This window comes from Dufourea novaeangliae, unplaced genomic scaffold (assembly GCF_001272555.1).
Source record: "Dufourea novaeangliae isolate 0120121106 unplaced genomic scaffold, ASM127255v1 scaffold72, whole genome shotgun sequence".
In the NCBI taxonomy this organism is placed as follows: domain Eukaryota; kingdom Metazoa; phylum Arthropoda; class Insecta; order Hymenoptera; family Halictidae; genus Dufourea; species Dufourea novaeangliae.
This window is the reverse complement of record NW_015373947.1, coordinates 903,199-925,733: the sequence shown is the minus strand read 5'-3', so window position 1 is coordinate 925,733 and position 22,535 is coordinate 903,199. Positions and strand designations below refer to the sequence as shown.

The 22,535-nt window shown below is 44.5% G+C and overlaps 1 protein-coding gene across 1 annotated transcript in view; it reads left to right on the top strand.

Annotated features, from left to right (window-relative positions):
- LOC107186114 (polypyrimidine tract-binding protein 2) overlaps window positions 1-22,535 on the top strand; it is a 224,829-nt gene that overhangs the window by 64,362 nt on the left and 137,932 nt on the right. Inside the window, 1 exon segment of the mRNA XM_015573922.1 lies at window positions 781-834. Coding sequence (XP_015429408.1) covers window positions 781-834 — 54 coding nt within the window.

Here is a 22,535-nt window from a genome sequence, read left to right as displayed (position 1 = left end):
CTACCTAGACCCCAGGGCTACCTAGGCTCTAGGACTACCCATTTATTCCATCCTACAGTCCAGAGCAAACTTTTTGTACCAAACTGTCCACAACATCTGAGTGGCTAAGACTACCTAGGCTTCCAGGCCTACCTAGGCTCCAGAGCTACCTAGAACTCAGGGCTACCTAGGCTTTAGGACTACCCATTTTTCCATCCTACAGTCCAGAGCAAACTTTCTGTACCAAACTGTCTACAACATCTGAAAGGCTAAGACTACCTAGACCCCAGGCCTATCTAGATTCCAAGGCTACCTACGCTTCAGGGCCACCTAGGCTGTAGAGCTACCTAGACCCCAGGGCTACCTAGGCTTTAGGACTACCCATTTTTCCCATCTTACAGTCCAGAGCAAACTTTCTGTAACCAAACTGTCTACAAAATCTGAATGGCTAAGACTACCTAGACTGCAGGACTTCCTAGATTCCAAGGCTACCTACGCTCCAGGGCTACCTAGACTCCAGAGCAACCTAGACTCCAGGGCTATCTAGGCTCTAGGACTACTCATTTTTGCATGCTACAGTCCAGAGCAAACTTTCTGTAACCAAACTGTCTACAAAATCTGAGTGGCTAAGACTACCTAGGCTTCCAGGCCTAACTAGGCTCCAGGTTAACCTAGACCTCAGGGCTATCTAGGCTCTAGGACTACCCATTTTTCCATCCTACAGTCCAGAGCAAACTTTCTGCACCAAACTGTCTACAACGTGTGAATGGTCCTAACGCAGTTTTTTTTTTCTGTTTTCAGGTGAGTGTCTCGGAATTCCATGACGCTCGGGGGATAACCGCGTCCCTAACTCTGGTAAGCCATAAAGCAATGTATCACCCCCGTTTCACCCGCGGCGTACCAGTACTGCTCACGCCACGGTGGCCTTGATTTCGTCGGTGGCTGCGTCATGTGCTGCGCCACCCTCGTCTTTCGCCGCCTCGAATGAACGACGGGGGTAGGTTGTAGGCTCGGCTAATACTCCGAGACATCCTTCTTAATTAACGCCGCCATATATACCGTTCTTTTTCACGATTAACCGACTTCCGACGCGGCCTGCTAGGATCTCAGCGCGATTTTCTCGGCGCGCGCACGCGGCTGTCCGCTTGATGTCCTCGGGGAGCGAGGAATCATGGGAGCTCTCCCTCTCCCCAGCCTCAAGTGGGCCATTATAATTGGCAGCAGCACGTGCTACGTCGACGCTGTTCGGGGAATACTTTCTATATGGCTGTGTTTTCCCCACGTGTGTGTGGCTGGAAATTTTTCTTCCTTGTTTGACACGATGTCTTGCACGCGCCGAGGGATGTAAGTTGGCTTTGATAAATGGCTCGCTACCCGAAGGGGGGCCCTAGACACTGTGGAGGTTCGGGCTGCTGTGAAAAATAGTAGACTTCTTTTTAGAGACGATCATTAGGACATTTTCGTGGAATTAGTCGTCGGAAAGGGTAGATCGAATTTCTTCTGTGAAAGTGCACCACTTCCCCATTAGCGGTTTGGTGACATGCTGTTATAACATATCGATTAATTGCTGTTTCCTTTTATATCCTGTACATTGTCTGGTCCGTGTCGAGGAGATGCAAATATTTTTTGTGTGGATGACTGTTTTTACCACTGTTTTAACAAGGACCACCCTTGTTGGCGAAGTAAGGCGTGTCCCAGGGGAATTATAAATATATGTATACGTATTTATATATCGTCAGAATGGTCACGGAGGGTTGCAGGGCAGGGTATGTAACAGGGGAAGAATTATTTTATTGCAGTGGGACAAATATTAAGTCCCACTGACTGGATGAATCTGTTTAAAGATATCCTATTTATTAAAAAAAAAAAACATACTTTTCAAATATATTTTATTTAACCCATTTGCATAATTCGGAAAAAAGGAAAATTGGCCGATATCACAAAAATTTTTTTCTTATTGTATAAAAATAGAAATGTTGCAAAATGCATAAAAAAGGAAAAAAAAATGGCGTACACAAAGAATTCATAATTTTATTTAGTTCATTATCCGCGCGCATATCTGCGTTTCGGTGATAATGGCCAGGAAACTTCCGCGCCTATACGAGCTTATGATGCAAATGGGTTAAAATAAAAAAATCAGTGTTTCTGTTTCCAGAGGATTTTAAGATATTTTTGGACAAAATTCTGTTGTCCCAAACAGAATTGAAATGGCGAAATTCTCCGCCATCATGCGTGCACACGTCGATATTTTTCTCCCTCTGTGTGTGCGCCCGCAATTTTTTTTTTCTTTTAATGGAACTGTTGCACAAACTGCGGCATCGAACCCTTGTTCGTGGTTTATCTTTATTTTCCGCATAAACGAGGACAGGCCTTATCAACGAGTAAGCCTCTGGCTATCGTCGAAGTCGAACATGTTCCTGACATGGCCGGCCGTGGTGGTACAAGTCAACCATTACCACTTATACATATTCCCTCTTCCCCCTTTTCCGCCTCATTATCGGCGCCCATTTTTTCTTTTTTGTGTTCCCGACCCCGCCGCCGACGCGATACACAAACGAGCCTTCTTTACGGCGTAATAAAAACGGGCGGCTCGAGATTACGCGCTTTACATTGAATTTCGGTCGGTTCATTAACATTCACCTCGCTGGAATATCGTTTTCCTCTCGATGTCGCGGCAAAAAATGAAGTTCCCAAGAGTAAACGAGAATATAATGAAAATTGCAAAATGGTTTTTACGATATTCACACCATTAAATCTCGTCGTCTTTCAAAGCAGATTAATTAATTCGATAATCGAGTGGTTAGTTGGTACTCGTAATTTCCAGACACCCTGTATATATATATATATAAAAAAATTGGAATATTTCGTTCCAAAAGATGGATATTTTCTTGGATATGTCGAGTCGTATGGAATACCAATACCATGTACAGGGGAGTAAGAGGATATATCGCCAGACTGAAAGGAGGAAAAATAAACGTTGACGGTTCCAAAATTTCAATTTTCGCCTCGCTTCAATGGAATTTCTTTCCCCCGACGCTACCCAGTCTTGCTGGAGGGGGGGGGGTAGACCGCGATCAACTTCGCGGAAATTACTACAGATTTTCTATCGAGCGAACAGAGAAGGAAAATTTCGATGGGCTTTCTTGCACGGCGAGAAAATTCCCGGGAAAAGCGTCTCGACGCGCCGCTTTGATGTTCCGGGCGCGCGCGCGCGCGAACACGAGCTCTCTCCCTCGGCTTTGAAAGCCTCTCTGAACGGGAAGAAAGGCGAACGGGCGAAAGAAAGAAGTTCACGGGGAAACATTCGCTCAGAGTCGAGTAAATCGTGGACGCCTTCGAAACGAGGGGAATTTTCGTGACGTGTGTGTGTCGCTACGCGGGGGTGAAATGGGACGCGTGCCAATCGTTTGTTCCCGATAAATGCCATGTTTGCGATAAGGATTCCGGATCCGCCTGAAATCGTATGTTTATCGGAGTCATCGACCGATTCGATGCTCGTTTCGTGGGATTGGATACAACTACATTTATCAATACCGGTTTTCTTGTAATTGACATCGGTTAACCTTGACTGACCTTGAATGTTATTCATGATTATCTCCATTTCTATTTTGGTAGCTTTACAAAAATTATCTAGATTTACTTTACTTTTTACAGTCTTATTTCAAGACACTGTTTTTTAGTCTGTCTCTCATGCAGGGCGATTAGAAATCGCAAGATAAAAATATCGTTTATGGCTCTTTTGCTTCTATGCGAAGTATACTACACATTTGTCCTCTATCATTATTTTCTGGGACATATGGTTCAGACGTTATTGCAGAAGATACGCGCATTCGTATCAGTTCGGGATTCGTAACGGAACTTCAGGCGCGATTATCTCAGAACTGAAGTCTCGTCCAGAAATATTTCGTACCACGTGACTGCCTAGTTCTCTTGCGAAAAATCAACTGTGATTAAAGTCGACAGTCATTGGCGATCGGACCGTGTCTCTAGAAGGCTCGAAGTGGGAATATCGGGGTTAACGATTTAACAGGAATTTCCTGGGTTTCCGAATAATCTATTGTCTTTCGTTTTAAGGAAAAACGACAGGTGACATTGAAATACATTTTCTTGTAATTGACATCGGATGACCTTGACTGACCTTGAATGTTATTCATGATTATCTCCATTTCTATTTTGGTAGCTTTACAAAAATTATCTAGATTTACTTTACTTTTTACAGTCTTATTTCAAGACACTGTTTTTTAGTCTGTCTCTCATGCAGGGCGATTAGAAATCGCAAGATAAAAATATCGTTTATGGCTCTTTTGCTTCTATGCGAAGTATACTACACATTTGTCCTTTATCATTATTTTCTGGGACATATGGTTCGGACGTTATTGCAGAAGATACGCGCATTCGTATCAGTTCGGGATTCGTCACGGAACTTCAGGCGCGATTATCTCAGAACTGAAGTCTCGTCCAGAAATATTTCGTACCACGTGATTGCCTAGTTCTCTTGCGAAAAATCAACTGTGATTAAAGTCGACAGTCATTTGCGATCCGACCGTGTCTCTAGAAGGCTCGAAGTGGGAATATCGGGGTTAACGATTTAACAGGAATTTCCTGGGGTTCCGAATAATCGATTGTCCTTTCGTTTTAAGGAAAAACGACAGGTGACATTGAAATACATATGGGGCCTTTCAGAAGCCCATCTGGTCGACCCCAAGTAAAAGAAAGCACCGAAAATAATTTAATTAATGTTTATCATTGAAATATGTAAAATCTATAAAAATGACCAAACTGGAAAATATTAAAAGTAATGAATTTCTAGAAATCGAAGTCAGTCAGCTATAACAATTTGAGTACGCAAATTCAGATATTGTCACCTGTATGAGGATTTGTGGCAAAACGTGCTTGAAGTTTCTTTTAAACGGGTAGGAAGATCCAAAAAGGGACCATTTGTTGAAATCTCCGGCGGTCGTCTCTTCATTTTCCAGCCTTTTAGCCAGCCCCCGTTAATAATTGACTTTCACCAGACAGGGATCGAGTCCCGATCAAGTAGAACTACACGGGATTCCCTTATTCGGAATCCCCGGAGCACATTTTTTTTTCAGCCTCGACGAATGGAATTTCCGTGCCACGAATCGCACGGAATCTATTTTCCGCGGGCGGAGTGACGTATTCGCGGCTCAGCATCACGCGAGTGAAAGTAATCTATCATACAGCCTATAACGCGATATCCAGCCAGTAGGAGCGGCAGATCCTCCTCTTCGGCACGATCCCTTGGATCCTCAAGAAATTCCCGTGGCCAGGTTACCCCTGATATTCCGAATTCGAGCCTTCTAGAGAGGCGTACCGATCGTCAATGACTGTCGACTTCAGTCATATATGATTTTTCGCAAGAAAACTGTTCGATCACGTGGTATCAAATGTTTCTATACGAGGCTTCAGTTCTGAGATAATCGTGCCTGAAGTTCCGGGACGCACCCCGAATCGATACGACTGCACGTATATTCTGGAATAACGTCTGACCTATCTGCCCGAGAAAATAATGACACGGGAAAAATTTGTATTATATTTCATGTAGAATCAAATGAGCCAGGAACGATATTTTTATCTTGCGATTTTCAATGTCATTTCAAGGTCAGCCGAATTTATTGACAGACATGATGCACATTTAAGTGTATATATTGCTTCCTGGTGTTTTTCTGGTCACGCCCATCGCTTTGGCTGTTCAGAGAACATCGATCTACATAAGAAATCCTCAGAAAAGCCTCGCATTACTCGAAAGGGGCGTTGAACAAGTTTCCACCGCCGCTTTAGGCGACTCCGTTCCCTTTTCATCCCTCGTCGAACGAATTTTCGCCCGTCCGCCTGTGAAAAATGCAGCGATATTGTATCAAGCGGGGGATCGAAGGTATTCAACGGACACGGAAATGAGTGTGCACTTTCGCGAGTTCGGGCACGAAAGGAGCCTTTCACGCGGCTTTTCTTCCAACCCCGAGGACAGCGAAAACTTTCGACTCGGTCAGAAACATCGGCATTTTTCACGTGGCGCAAAATAAAAAGTTGCGGGTGGACGGAACTGGGGTTTGTGTCGTCCGGTGTCAGGAAATTAATCATCCCGACGTATCACGAAGGGGAGGAGTATAATTAATCGTGCTTTGATCGGCGTTTCATAAAGTGACGCGCAAGAAAGGATGATCTTGTGCACCCTGTTCATTCTTAATCGGTTACAAGGGCGTGAAATCGATTCCCGGGCATTCAGATGACGCTTCTTCGGTTCCTCGAGAGCTATTCATCTTCACTAAAAGCTACTCTTGTCCCGAATGGACCCAAAACAGCGTAGATAAATTGAATCTCGAAACGGTGGAACGTTGGCAACACCATAACACAAGGTGGCACGGTACTTCGCATAAGGTCCACTTCACGTAGCGGTACACAGGGCCCATAAAACTTGACGATCGGGTGTTCTTGCCTGGAGACATGCATAAGTCATTTCCCGGTTGAATGTCCCCTGAAGAGTCTTCAGATTTCTCCATCGTAACGCTGAACATGATCTATCATCTATTCATAGATGTCTTCTTAAAAATGTGGACTCTCGCTCGAGTTAAGGGGAGCACGAAGGACGTTCGTAGGGGACCTTTCGAGAATTAACCGAGGGAACTGATCGGTGTTAGGATAAGACTCCTAGCAGCTGCAAAGAGTTACGCACTTCCGACCCGACGAATTCGGGAGTTCGATTCCAGCCAGGATCTCCCAGCTTCATCCCCGCAGCTGTTAGTCGATCGGGACCGATAAAGTGGATTCCCGGTGTTAGGGACAGGGGATGGCACCGATCGACCCAGGAGCACGTAACCAACCGCCGTGTTATCTATTAGCTCTCAAAGTGATAAACGATTCGCTTCCTTCCACGTGAACTTCGCACGTAAATCGCCTGGAAAAGGATAAGCCGGCGCGTGCGGGGGATCCGACTGCTACGTTTCCTTTCTTTCCGCGGTTAGGAAACTCCAACGAACAGGTGACAGGGTGTAAAAAAATGTAGACCAGGTCTGGGTACAGCTGGAGGAGACACTATCAGGGTTTAGGGTATTCTCTATAAGTCTGATGCGTGGACCTCATATGCGCGTCACTATTCCAACCATACCCTAACTTCACTCTAGCTGACCTAGCGTTTAGGGGATTAGGTCGAGGGTAGACGCTGGGCTAGGAATGCCCAACACCTTTATAATGACAAAAGTGAAAGCCATGTTAAAAAAAAAATGAAAAGAGAAGCTTGAAAGATTGAAGTGGAACACTGAATCAATGACCCACATCACGAGCCTCGATATCTCTTCGATGAGAAACAGAAAAACGATCAGGACGAAAGGATCCAAAGGGACACAAGCCCTCTGAGCTCTATTTCATCAGACTCCGATGAGAGTTTCGTTCCACGAGCTTCTGATGACTCGTGAAACTCCTCGAGACGACTATAAGCCGATATATTTATTGCGAGATACTTCTGAGACTTGTTCCCCCGGACTGGAGGAGTCGATTTGCTAAATAAGACCGGAAGTGGATTGCCTGTGACATCACCGTCAAACTTTTACCTTTGAAGTAGGATTTCAAAAGGATTTTTCCCTCGGTTACCAATTGACCCCCACTCCCCCAATGATAAGAGATCCGAACGGAAAGGAGGAAATAGTAGTTTGATGCTTCCGTGTCGGGACGACGTAGTTTAATTAAACGATGGGACTTGGAATCATGTTATTAACACTGGAGGTTTTTTAAAGCCATCTCAGATCGTAATAGAATAATTAGTCGGCCTTCACTTACACGTTTACTCAATCTTCCGCGATAACGATAATCCACACCCGGGGCCAAGATAGACCCAGTGATCATCAGTGAATGAATCACGGAAGAATTTCTCCATTACTCGTCCCCTGATCTACAGATCGGGAAACTTCGATCCCCACAAGTTTATCCTCTTCGCGTTGTCCCGCCAACTTTCCTAAACTTACGAATTTCTCCGTTCGGTCTTAAGCAAAACGGGTCATTAACCACCCAGTTCCGACCGGGTGGCTGAACCAAGGTGGGATCCATAATTCCCAGAAACACAGGAGCGAACTTCGCGAGTCCCGCGAATGGGAGCGCGCGCCAGAGTGTCTTCTTTTTTTCGCCCCCCCCCCCCCCCCTCGCAGAAACTCCACAATCCTATCAGCGTTTGAGCACGTTACAAGCAGAGAAGCGTCTCTTTGCATTCAGAGCCCTCCCTTCGAATCCCGCTAGTCGTCTCTGTGCGCTTGTCCCTGTTGCTCGCGGCTGGCGCGCCCCAAAAAGATAACCGCGGACACCTCGTTTCCGGTTTCTCGCGGTCTATAGACACGCTGGGCGAACGACACGCAAACGAGGCCAGCCGGTATTATTGTATAGCCGCTCTTCTCGTCCCTCTCCGCGAGAACAAGAAACACGCAGGGGACGGTGGAAAGAGGAGAGGTTTCCACCAGGAGTAGAAACTGGCACGGACAATCTTTTTCAGGCACTTCGGGAAACGTCGAGAGAAGCTTTCGCGTATTTACCCGGATGTCACTTTCCCGGCCAGTTAAAATAGCCGACTTCAGCCGGCATTCAACCGCGTGAATGGAGTTACCGTGGTAATTGCGTTAACGGGCGGGGTAGCTAAAGGCACCAGCTTCTCGGTTCAATCGGTCACCCCACAGCTTTACGAAAATTTCCGTGGTTCAGACACGACAGAATCTTGTGTGATATTTTGGTGAATTTAATCGCGGCACGTGTCGAAAGATAAGCGGGTTGGTTAAGCACTTAGGGTACAGTGAAGTTTATAAAAAGCTAGGGGAGCCCAGGCACTGATAGGGTAAGTAATTTTTCGGTAGGTTTAGGTTAGGTGAATATGTCAGGGAAAGCTAGAAAAGCTATAGAAGTCCGAAGCTAGAGAGGAAGCTAAAGAACCTAGAAAACTAACGAAGCTAAAGAAGTCCAGACACTGATAGGGGGTAGCAGCTTTTCGTTAGGTTACCTAGCAGTCTACCGCGCCTCATAGTTACTAGCAGATTTACCATGGAACAACCCCAGGTTCACCATGGCGAACTTCAACAGCTTTGATACTTCTTTGGCGGCAATCTGTTGACTGAAAAATGTGAAAAGGAAAGGAGAGGTAGAGGGAGCGTTTCGTCCTGGGCCTGCTAGTGGACTCGTCAGTAAGGCTTTCTAGCAGACCCTGCCTTAGACGCGGGGATATACGATGGTCGGTTAAGGACGTATATATACGAACGAGGAAGGCTTCAGGTAGTTGCGGGAAAAGTGTCAACTTGGTAGACCTCTGATGGCGAATGTAGGAAGGAAGGTAGTGCCGCCACACTTCTATTGAAGATCCTTGTCCCAGGTTGCAGTGTACACTAACCAGGCTACCTAGTATTAGGGGATGTAAAGATACAGTCAAATATGCCAATAAAATGTTGACAATTAGGGAATATATTCACCCGCGGCATGCAGATGTCCCTTGATCCCTCGTTGAGCCAGGTGAGTGTCCGGGAAAGTCATCGGAATCCTGCCTCGTCGATTACCATTAACCGGTAATCCACGATCGGGGGGGAGGGGAATTTTATCCCGACGGCGGGCGTGGACCCGCCAGCGTGGCCAATCGTTACATAATAAACGATGAGTTTTCATAGCATGAATATGAAGCACGGCTAATGAGCGCATTAATATTTCCTGGTCGGGGTGTTTTGCGCCCTCGCGTCGACGAACCGTGCATAAATTTCCTTTTACGTCGTCCACGTTCCAGCCAGGTATTCGTTCGCGCGTGCAGCTATATCGGAGGGAAGGGGCTGCCTCCGTCTGCGCGTTGTTCTCGTTTGAATCTTCGCTGTTCAGCCCCTTGGGGACGTCAGGATGACTGCTGAAAAGCGGTCATGGATCATCGTGCCTATCTGATCGCGATAATCTCGCGCGGTTTCTTCATTCTGCTTTTATTCGATGTCAGAGATGACGCGTGGTTTTACTTCTTATGATGCATCACCGACGTTTTATCTTTGAGTCGCTTACCCGATACCCATTCCTGGCTTAAACGTTGGAAAGAGGCGAAGAAGGGTCACCGACATGACGGAATACCCTTGGTTCATTAGACGTTTGATAGATTCGAGGCAAAACGGACGCCTAGCTAGGCTGATCAGAGTATTTAAATTTATTGGCATACTTTTTAGGTTCCTCGGAACACGTGCTACGACACTTAGTTTCTTTTCCTCTTACGTACTGCAGCATGATGTCAGTGTATGATCCTGATTCTATTTGATCGTTATCGTTTACAAGAACCTCTGTAGATTGTTTTCTAGTCAGAGACCATCCTCTGTTTGTTACCCCTGTTTCTCGACCGACCTCTACCGCCCTTAATCGACCAGCCTAATTTTCAATGATACCAGAAAATCCCTTCGGCGTAGCCCGCAATAAACGTGGAGCGAGGTGGGAGCAAAGACCGAGGAAAAAAGTTAACACCAGGAGCGCGGCAGCCGGATTCGTTGTTTCTTTTCTCTTTACTCCCTTTTTGTTTCTTCCATCCATTCACATTAATCACTCCGGCACCGCGAGAAAAGGGGCGAAGGGGGAGGGAGGGTCTTTTCCTTCCTCCCGCGCATTCTCGTTTTGTTCTCGCGGTGCGAGCCGCGTCCGTGTTGCAACTGCTACCTTAATGGGTTTCCAGCTTGGAAACGAAGCGGTGGATTATGGGGCCGTGGCGTCAGAACTGGTGCGATAAACTTCGATAAGGTCTACTTAAATTACGCCGCACTCCCGATTACTCCGCCACGGCGTTGCTTCTTCCCGGCTTTTATCCGGTTCTGACCATCTGGCCACTTGTCTCCTACCTCAGAAAATACCCCTGTCTTCTTTGCTTGCGACAATGTCCAAACATCGACAGGGGTCGTTGTTCCTAGAGTTGTTCATTAGACTCCATGACCTAAGATTGACAGATGTACAATATCACTGGTGATGATAAAAACAATTTTTATTAAATATCAGGGTTAATGTCGAAAAAGGTGTAGCTTACATCTGAACTAGAGCATTTAGCTACCAGGTTAGCCTCTTTGTCTTCAACGAGGTCCATCCAGATGGATCCAATAGACGTTCCAAAACATTCCTAGGCTCTGCTTCCAGGTTTCATCTATCCCCAAGGGATTCTATACCCACAGCAGTATAATTTTCTCCCGAAGTGCACTCACTGGCCAGCATTTGTTCCTTATCTTCGCCACGCTACGTGGGATCGAATATCAGGGTTAATTCCCAGAAGGACATAGCTTGCATCTGAACTAGAGCATTTAGCTACCAGGTTAGCCTCTTTGTCTTCAACGAGGTCCATCCAGATGGATCCAATAGACGTTCCAAAACATTCCTAGGCTCTGCTTCCAGGTTTCATCTATCCCCAAGGGATTCTATACCCACAGCAGTATAATTTTCTCCCGAAGTGCACTCACTGGCCAGCATTTGTTCCTTATCTTCGCCACGCTACGTGGGATCGAATATCAGGGTTAATTCCCAGAAGGACATAGCTTGCATCTGAACTAGAGCATTTAGCTACCAGGTTAGCCTCTTTGTCTTCAACGAGGTCCATCCAGATGGATCCAATAGACGTTCCAAAACATTCCTAGGCTCTGCTTCCAGGTTTCATCTATCCCCAAGGGATTCTATACCCACAGCAGTATAATTTTCTCCCGAAGTGCACTCACTGGCCAGCATTTGTTCCTTATCTTCGCCACGCTACGTGGGATCGAATATCAGGGTTAATTCCCAGAAGGACATAGCTTGCATCTGAACTAGAGCATTTAGCTACCAGGTTAGCCTCTTTGTCTTCAACGAGGTCCATCCAGATGGATCCAATAGACGTTCCAAAACATTCCTAGGCTCTGCTTCCAGGTTTCATCTATCCCCAAGAGGTTTTATCCCGACGGCGGTATAATTTTCTCCCGGAGTGTACCCACTGGCCAGTATCTATGTTCCTTATCGTGGCCACGCTACGTGGCTACACGTAGACGGCCGCAGATAAATTTTCGGATGACAGTAAGATGGATGAAGGACAAGGAACAAGGCGAGAAGAGGGGCAACCGCCACGGCAATTTAAGGCCAGAAAAGACGGACAATTTAAATTTTTCGCTGGCCACGGTTTCGCGCCTCCCTTGGGCGCAATTACTTTCCCCCCGTGGGAACGGCGTGGAACGAAAAAGAGGTGCGAAAGGAGACGTTTCTCTCGCCGCGGGTAACTGCGTCCGGGCATAATTGCTTTGCTTCGATACCATCTTCCGGTGGGTCTACTGACGCCCCCGGAACTTCGGCTGGAATTCTCTTTGACAGTAAAATGACGGTCAAACTCGCGCGGCATCGCTGTTCGTTTCACTTCAAGGAAAGCCAGTAATCATGGCTTTGGAGGCTTTGGATGAAGTGGGCCGGCGCACCTTTAAGTGTTTGTACGTGGTTCAGGTGGATTGTTTAATAATTTATGTCCAGACGATGCTGGATTTACTTTGATGGATTAGTACGAGTTAGACATTCGAGATGTCTGTTTGGAAAGATACTCAAACGGAATCAAACCTCAATCCTGAGTTGTTTCTACCACATATTCCTTTGGGGCAACACTTGTAGTTCAACTGATCGTCTGATTGTACTACAGCGATTGTACACTATTTTGATTATGTTTGCTGAAGTTTGACCTGGTTTGAACTATCTTAAAATTTCTAAATACATTTCAGTCTGGCTAGGTAGATACTTATTTCGCTGACAATGCTAGTTTTTATTACTTGAGTGACTGTCGCTGCTGAACGAGTCGGTTTGACGTGGTTTGAACAAACACGATCAAACTACTGCAGTTGGTCCCACGTCTCTGACAGATAAATAACGTTATCCAGACGTCATAGTGAGTAAGGCGAAGCGATTTGCTGGTCTGACAGGAAAAAGAAGACCGTGTAGGTGTGCCACGGTAAAAAGCGGACAGTGATTGCCGGGGGAAAAACACAAGACAAACATGTAGGGGGTGGGGGAATCCGTAATAATCCGGGAACGTTTCTTCCAAATTATTTCTACCATCCTTTTTACCGCATTTACCGAGTCCTGGCGTAGGTTGGCAAAGAGGTGTCTCTTACAGGTGAACGTTGCGACGAGATTTATTTTCGTGAGTTTTTCCCATCGCACCTGTGCAGCCTGCGGGACGTGTTCTTCTCTTCTGGCCTCCGACGGTTCCCTTCTTTTATTTATTTACTTAAGTATCGTTGCACGTACCGCGGATAATGGGATTTCTTCTCTGATAAGATAAATCTCCGATTAATTTCTTCCCCTTCGGGGCTCGCCTACGCGGTGATCGAGGCGATTTCTCCTTCGGAAAACTGTAAGTTTCCAACGACGGCGTGTTCCACAGGGAATTCTTTGGGTGGGGGCGTCACGGTCGTACGATAATGAGTAATTTCTCCAGTTACAAGCTCGTACTGCCCTACGAAACTTTCCAACGAGGAAAATGTCCTCCGTGCCCTCTACGTTCTATTTACCGTACACTTAACGTCGAAAAGATTTTCCGGAGAATCGTTTACACGGCGCGACGGTGTATATTTTTCTCCAGGAAGTCGATCGGGGGATATAGGTTCCCGCCATGCCGAACTTCCTTGAACACATTATAACCTTGTTTGCGCGGAACAACTGATAACAACATCCCCGTATCGAGAATGTCATCGCGGTTAGGGGGAGGTCGTGCCTCGTCGAAGCCTTGTAGTCCCGCGATACGTGGCGGAAAAGTTTGATAAAAGAAAAAAGAAAGAAAGGGGCCAGATTAGGCCCTTTGCTTCCGTGTTTTTCATTCCTTTCGTGGATCAATACCTCGGGTGTACAATTGATCCATTGTTGTACAGGATGATAATAGATTTCGTGCAAAATTAATTCTGCCTTTATTAAATCTGGATCAGTGTACTGTCATTCAGCATTCTCTTGATTTAATTAAATGTCAGTCTACCATTTTCTCATATGCAGGAACGTAAAATGGAACAGGGAACATCGTTTTTGCATTTCATTAGATTAATTCCTTTATGCACGAATTTCATGGTATTTATTGATTTTTTATTGTATTAATAACGAGCAAGGGAGAAGAAGTGTTTTCAGGAAATATATCCCCAAATCGTTTTCGCGAGGGTTGAGCTCACTCCAGGCTGAATCATCTTGGGCACGTTTCTTGAACTGATCGATCTTCGATAGGCATTTCTGATTAAATCCCCCTCGGGTTGAGATTAAACCCGGGGCACCTGTCCGCGTCGGTGTACTCGTTTTCAGTGGAAAAACGAGCGTCTTCCCTTTTTATCCGGCTCGTTCCTCCAAGAAAATTGCGTTAGTCCACGGTTCTCGGGATCGAGGAATCGCTAATAATGAGACGAGATTAGTTTCAGGAAAACTGGGCTAACCAACCGGCGGCTGGGGGACGATAGCGCAGATCCACGCGTTCCGATCGTCCCATGCTCGCCAATTCCTTTCGTGGACGTTATAATTAAACTTCGATGAATCCAGTCGATTTTCACCTCTGCTGACCTTTTTCGATTCGCACTGTAGAGTACGAAACATCGAGGAACGCAGTTTGACCTTTCGGACGTTTCTTGACACCTAAAAGTTCCCCGACAGTTTATTCCGCTAATTTTCTCGCTCGTGTAAATATCAGTAGCTGACATTTAGGGTTCCAGTTCTGTAATTAGTATGTTGACGCTTCAAGGGTTGAGTTACATTCGTGACAGAGAACGATCGAGGAATTAGAGAGCTCCCTCTATTCGGTCAGGATCGAAAGTAGGCGGGGCAAAGGTGTATAGTAGGCGGAGCCAAGCGCTGTAGCGATAGAGTAGGAGCTTAACGGCCTTAGATGGACAGTACAGCGTTGTCTCGATTATTGACAAGCACTCGGACCCGCGTCGCGAGAAGTACGAACAGAGGAAATGCTTTTAACGCAAAAAGAAGTATGCGCTTGACCAGTTCCACGCCTCCCTTCACACACTGGCGGAGATAAAGCTCTGACAAAAATTGTGTAGAACTAATCTGACAGTAATCGATGGAGTACTGAATTTCTCTGTGGTGCCCATTCTAAGTTATAGTAACACGGTATTCAATGAGCGTTATAAATGAAAATTAATTTAAAAAAAATAGATACTCAATTTTCTGACAAACGAACCTACATGTTCAGTTCCTGTACAATTCCTTTCGACGGGGGGATTATACGCGGTAGCACATTAGACGGTAACGCTGTCAGGAAGAATATATCACGAGATCGACTTTCGCCTCCATTGATGCCGCATCTGCACCATCGAGCTTCGTTTTTGGTTGGCTTACCGGGTCTGCCGGCATCCTGTAAAATATTAATACGAATGCTCTCGGATGGGGTGAAAATTCGATACCGGCAACCCTCTTCGAACAGCCGTTCTATGCCACCCCCGTGTCTCGCGCCCTCCGCTATTTCTCATGGTCTTCGCTTCGCCATGCCTCGGTGCGTATACCTGGTGTCCCATAAGTTTCGAATGTGGAAAAATGATACGAAGAAAAAACTTTAAATACCCTTTCATTATACGTATACACGGTGTACTTTGATATCTTCATCGTGATAAATGGAATATTTTCGAATTCAGATTGTATAATTGTTGAACTCATCGGTAGATTTAGGGTATAGTGTTTTGTGTAATATATCGTTAAAGTTTTCACAGTTTCTTGTTTGGAGATAGTTAAAGTGACATGAAAATTATTTATAATTGAGTTTCACCTGATTACAAATTACGCAGACTTTTGCAACACCCTATGTGCGTTGCACCTGGTAGCACCACGAAGACTCACATTACACCGTGCTCGAAATCTATTGCCAGCCAGGAATATTCAATGCGCTGGTCAGGTAAATATTCGATGAACCTCCACGACGAAGAGTACAGAGTCTCTTGGATATATTTCGACGGCTCTTGCTGGACACACATTCTGCCCCTATATTTTTCCTTGCGAAATTAGGGGGCAGAGGATCCGTTTCATAGACGCGTAGCAGACTGGATGCTACTATTTCACGAAAAGTTCGCTTTTGATTCCGTTTTTTTAATTAGTTCCCGACCTTTCAGCCGGTCATGAAGACGGAAATTCGAGTGCCCGAACGAGAGGAAGTGAATTCTGGTAGAAAATTCGCACGAAACATGAAATTCTTTGGTATAGATCGATAGACTGGCGTTATTTGAACTGAAGTTGATATGTTGGGACGCTTTTTAATGGTATGTAAAAATCGGTGTAACAGTGTGGACAGTATAGCATCTAGTGTTCAGATTGGGTTCGCAGATTATAGGATTCGAAGGATTAAATAAACTGAACATGTTAGTATCCATAGCCTTGACAATTTAAGGATTCATTGAGCTGCAAACCATTAGACCTAGGGTCCTACGAACTTCAAATGTTCTGGAGACTTGAGGCTCTTAAGACCCAATAGATTTAGAGCCCTAGAGACTTAGGTCTTCTGAAGACCCCTAAACTCAAGGACCTTCAAATTTGAATCCCTGAACAGCTCATGATTTTAGATACCTAAGGAATTCAGGTCATTAAATGATTAAAACAAGTCCTCCATGGACTTCATTTATATTTTGAAACTACATAGTCCACATTCAGATGATCACTTAGTAAGACAGTATGAGGAAAAAATGTCTGACTTCCAGCCACGATTGTTGTTTTTCGTTGTACAACTCTCAGTCTCCGTGGCTACGGCCTTCCCTATAAAATCGTATGCGGATTTCGCTGGCGAAGGTGCTGTAAATTACGGGAGAAGATAGAGGTGTAGACGAAGTCTGCGAGAGAGGAACACGCTTAAAGGGGATGGAAAAGTTACTCGCGCAGTTTGCTTCCTCTCTTTTTTTTTTTGTCGAGAAAACTGTTGCGTAGCGACTGAAGACAGTATTGTTCAGCTCCTTCGGCTACGCATTATGAATGAGTACATAGATAATTCTTCAGGACATTAGACGAAATGAAAATGAAAATTCCATGTTGTCAAATTTAATTTACTCGTTTTTTCTTACAGTTTTTTGGGGGGTCTAGAAAGATGTTAGCCGTGTTTTTTTGTGTAATATGAAAATTATTCAAAATTTATCTCGATGTCATTTATTGCTTACCAGAAGGACACTGCATTTTTAGGTAGCGTTTATTTATAACTTATAAATTCGTGAAGAATACACGGAACGAAAATTGAAATGTACCACGAAATGGTTGATGGTCATTTCCAAGATTTATTCCAGCTCTGTGGTTACACGTGAACACCAAAAGTTCATCACCGCGCTCGAACTAATATTTAAGCAGAAGCTTAAATCGGCAAATGTAGTTCTGGCAGTTAAGCTGCCTTCGCTGTAAACCCACGGGCTGCGGATTACGCTAATACCATTTCCAAAATGAACTCCTTATAATCCGAACTTTCTTCGTTGTCCGCGGAAGGGATCAATAAAACAGGCGTCACTGACGATTGTGTGGAAGTGGATGACAGTGAATTTTTATTTCGAGGCCCAAGTACTAGTGACTTTCAAGAATGTAAAACGGAGTACTAAGAAAATAATCATTCGTTCTCCTGTACTTGGACATATCAACTATTAGCTATCTTGGTGAAATAATAGGAATGAGAATACAATTACAGTGAAGTCACCGATACGCAGTTATCGAGGGAAAACGGCATAATCTAAACCTGTTACTGCAACTAAATATTTGATAAGTAATTATTTTAGTGTAAATATATATACATATAAAGACTGTTCTACTTCGTTTGATGTTAAGTAATTAAATTTACACGTGCAGATCTAGCACTTGAAGCCAAACATTCGTCGCTATCAATATTTATCGATAATGTTGTCCCCTGCGCGGCCTATAGCCAATTAGTTCTCCCAATCGATCTTTCGCCGGAGCCCCACCGCCCGCATTTAAATTAATCATGGACGAGAGAGGGTTTTCTCCGGGACTGTTTTTCTAACCTTCGGGCGTTTTTAACCTGCGAAAGGGGTGACGCGAAAGGGAAACAGGTGACGGCGAAGGGGGAAACGGGTGGGCGGATGGAAGGTGGCACGCAGTGTGTATTCTGGATGGATGGATGGGGCGGGCCGTATAAATATGGAAATTTCGTAAATCAAGTTAGCCCCGGCGAAGTGTCGTCGAGTTTTTTCAAGGTAACGTTATTTCCCCGATTCTCCGTTGGCCGGCGGTTTTCGACGACACGGGACACGGAAATTTTCGTGACGCAATTAACCGGCCGTTCGGTTCATTCGGTCGATTATACGGTCGCTCTGATGGAGATTCGGTCTGTGGCCTGTGCTAAATTTTCCATGGGAAATTGTTTAACGAAGCTCCTGGAGAGCGAACGGGCAACGTTGAATTGTTTCTCGATGTTTTCTTTTCTCGTCGTTATTCATTTCGACCGGCTTAGTCGATTTATTCCCCGAGCGCATAGCTCGGTTTTAGAGGTGAGCTTAGCGTCCACTTAATTCTGAACCGTTACTGATTCATCAAAAGCCCTATGTTCGTTTTTATATTAATTTTCCGTCGAATTCACAATATAATCTAAATGCTTACCACCTGGTGAAGTAGTGAATCGCTCAAAAAAGTGAAACGGATTACGTTCAATTTTAGAGTTCAGATCAGCGTCCACTTAATTCTGAACCGTTACTGATTCATCAAAAGCCCTATGTTCGTTTTTATATTAATTTTCCGTCGAATTCACAATATAATCTAAATGCTTACCACCTGGTGAAGTAGTGAATCATTCAAGAAAGTGAAATGGATTACGTTCAATTTTAAAGTTCAGATCAGCGTCCACTTAATTCTGAACCGTTACTGATTCATCAAAAGCCCTATGTTCGTTTTTATATTAATTTTCCGTCGAATTCACAATATAATCTAAATGCTTACCACCTGGTGAAGTAGTAAATCACTGAAGAAGGTGTAATGGGTTCCTGGGAGTCTAGAAATCTGTAAACTCACGTTAGGCTTTAGAACAGTACCGAAAAGTAGGTAGCCAGGATGCCTAAGTATCAGGAAATTTAATGATTCTGTTCTTCAGTGAATGCCCCAGAGACCCCAAAGACGCCGTCAGAGGTACAAGACAGATTTGGCGCAATCCGTTCCTAAAAGTAATTGATCCGAGTCGTCTGGAGGATTGAATCGTATTAAAATCCAATAGTCGTCGGTCGCGTAACAGTACTACGGCGGCCGGGTGTGGTGGCCAGAGGGGGCGTTGATTCAATTTAGACGAGAAAGAGTGGCTGACAAGCTGGACCATTGGAAATGGCACCCGCGGGACCGAGCGTAACGAAAACTCCGCAACGCGGTGCCATTCTTTCCTATATTTTATTTCCCGCGTATTTATATCGGCCCCCGCGTATTTTCATGTTTGTGTTGCCGCGCAACGAAGTATACGCCGGACGCACCCGGGGACTCCCAAATTTGATTTACGCGCCACTCGACGCTCGTACGTCTTCACGCCGACCGATGCACTGTACCTACGCTTCTCGAGACTGAAAATAATGCCGATAGATAGTTTTATAACTTTTTTTTTTTTTTTTTTTTTCAATTGCCCTCGAGTGTTTTTCACTGTACGGTTTCAGTGTGGATTCAGAGGGTAGCTAACACCTCATCTGTCTGGATTATTAATGTTCATACTGGAATTGTTTATTGGAGTAATAAGAATTAAATTATCGGTGTTCAGAGTAAGGATAAATGAAGGATTAGTAACCTAACGCAGGTAGGCGATGTCACGTCCTGGGTCATCAGTACGGTCAACAAATCATTATAAATGGGGATTGCTGGACGAGGGCCGTCTCGTAACAAACATACAATGCCATAAGACCATTTTTTTTAATGGTATTTCGGCACTGACTTCTAGGAATACCAGAAACAATACGTACACCAAACCCCATTTCTTCCATCTTGTACTACCATTTATTCCAGAAAATACAACGACCAAAAATCCCTATAATTTCCACCAGTCGACCCTCTGCAGCAAACTGTCTAGACGTTCAAGCATTCACCAGTACACATTCAACCGTCAACAAGAACACTTCTCTCATTTAGACAAACGCAACTACATAGTGCACACGTACACATTTCACTGTTACATTTGTGTTTATACTAAAGTTTAAGTGTATTATAAAGTAGTGTTAAATTATTCCAAATCACACCATATCATCATACACCATCATCACCAAATTTACCAACGAGCTGTGGCAAATCACCAACTCATTGCGAGTACCTCACATCAGGTTAGTGTTCAGTTGATTGTGTTTGTGATGAAACTTCGTGTAGTCGGTTATTGACGGTTTTGATTGTCGGTTTTGACTAGTTAGATTAAGTGCTTCTGATGTTCCTTGAAGCACGAACTGGATCAGATTTCATTTTCTAAAGGGATCTACAGAGAAGCATCGCAAATACTGGTGTCCAGTAGTGACCCCAAGACCATGCATTCGAATAAATAAAGACTTTTTCAAAGCGAACGAAACGTAAACTGTCCCCTAATTATCCTTCTCGATTCAGCGGTTAGAGAAAGGTTTAAGTGGACCGCGAATTTTCTTTGTTATACGATGTACTGAGGACCATTCTTTGTGGAAACGTTTGGCACACAAGGACAATTACGTCGATCGCGGACTTTAATTATTATTCCCGGGAATTCGAACGAACCCAATTGTTGCAGGCCGGACACAGAAACGCGACTGCTTCGTGTCAATTGACCCGGAATCCCAGCGACCAAACGAGAGAAAACAAAAAAAGGGTAGCCTTTATTGTTCGGGATTCGTCGAGATTCCGTTCTAAACAATGACCATCGATCCTGTATTTTTTTTTACGGACCGTGGAACAAGAACCGGACTTTGTCAGTCATTCTTAGTTTCCAATCTTGTGAACTCGCACGTGAAGTGTGTGTATCGGGCTGTGGTAGACACGAGGAGGGTTGGGTCACTGCGAAGTATATATTGTGGGGAGTAAGCGTCTAGAAATAGCTAGAATGGAAAAACATTTTTCTAATCGATCCTGACAGTAACCCACGTTTGACAACATGACAAGACACTTCTGTCGCCTCGTTAAGTAATTACTGCCATACACTGAGGCACTCTCTGCACATTGGGGTATGGGTTAGAGGTTATGTCATAGCGTAGTTTAGATACGGAGAAACAATTTTCGTGTCAGTCTTTATCGTTTAAGATAATTTGACGTAGTATAGATTAAAGCAATTTACCAAATCTCTATCCCGTATTAAATAACCCCAATTTTGGCATTGAGACATACAGTAGACTCTAACTATATTGCCATATTCGGGGCTGTTGGTGAGCAAAATGGCAATGAGTTCAGAGCCCCCTCTATGCTAAGTTCTTTCGCCATGGCCTCGGCCTCAGTGCCTGCGCAAAAGCTGGATGGTGGAGAGCGAATTTGTGCGCGAAAGTACGTGTGAAGGGGAAGTGCCTCATGTGGCAATGTATTCTGTGGCAATATAGTTAGAGTTTACTGTACCTATTTCCAGGCTATATCCCTTGACTAGAGATAATGTTGGGCCACTACAGTTAATTCATTTTGGATAATTTTCAAGTTTGAAATTCTCAACGGATCGATTCCCCCACCACTTCATTGGATTTCCATTCCCCAGAAGGCTCGAACAACTATCAAGTCGTCTCGTTGCGATTTCACGTCAGTATTGCATGGACGGGATGACATTTTACTCCCTCCAATACACGAATTTCACGCACATTACTCGGGTGTCACTTATCGCGCTTCGAGGCGACGCCCATAAATTCCGCCTTTAATTCCTGTAGTCACGACCGTGTAGTCCTGGCGACAGTTAAAGTCCCTCCGTGTCTACAGGGGCGACGAAAGACGTTCGGACGAATTTACAGTCGAGAGAACGTCGGGAAATTGTTTGTTAATTATCACGTGCCCTACCAGCGACGTAACGAATAATTACGATACGGTGAAACAATCACCAACCGTGGGCCAATTAGGGTAATGGCACCTGGACAAGTTTACGTGTTCTTCGGATTGTGTACACAGTATGTCCAATTTTCAGTGTACTCGTGCGATCATTTCTGTAGGTGGAAAAAATACGAAATAATGTTTCTGATGTACATGACGATTCACATGACGGTAATTATTTGACCTCGAGATAACGCTGCAGAGTTCTGTGAAAGTCATAAAAATTATTAAATAGAATTCTATATTTTGTATTGAATACTCTTTTAGCTTACGTCGAAACGGATTCAAAACACTGCATGTGCATGTATTTTCCATAGGCCGTTGTTGGATTATTAATTTTTTAATTTTACGTGCCGCTGGCATTGGCGATACATAAAGTCAACAACGGCTTATGGAAAACACATACGTGGTAATGTTTTGAATGCGTCCTAACGTGGGCTAAAAGAATATGCAATAAAAAATATAGAATTCTATTTACAAATTTTTGTTACTTTCTTAGAACTCCCCAAGGTTATCTCAAGGTCAAATAGTTTTGATCATGATATACCCCCCATGATATCGTACAACTTTCATCTGAAACATTTCTTCGCATCTTTGCTAGTTACAGAAATAATGGAATGGGTACAGTT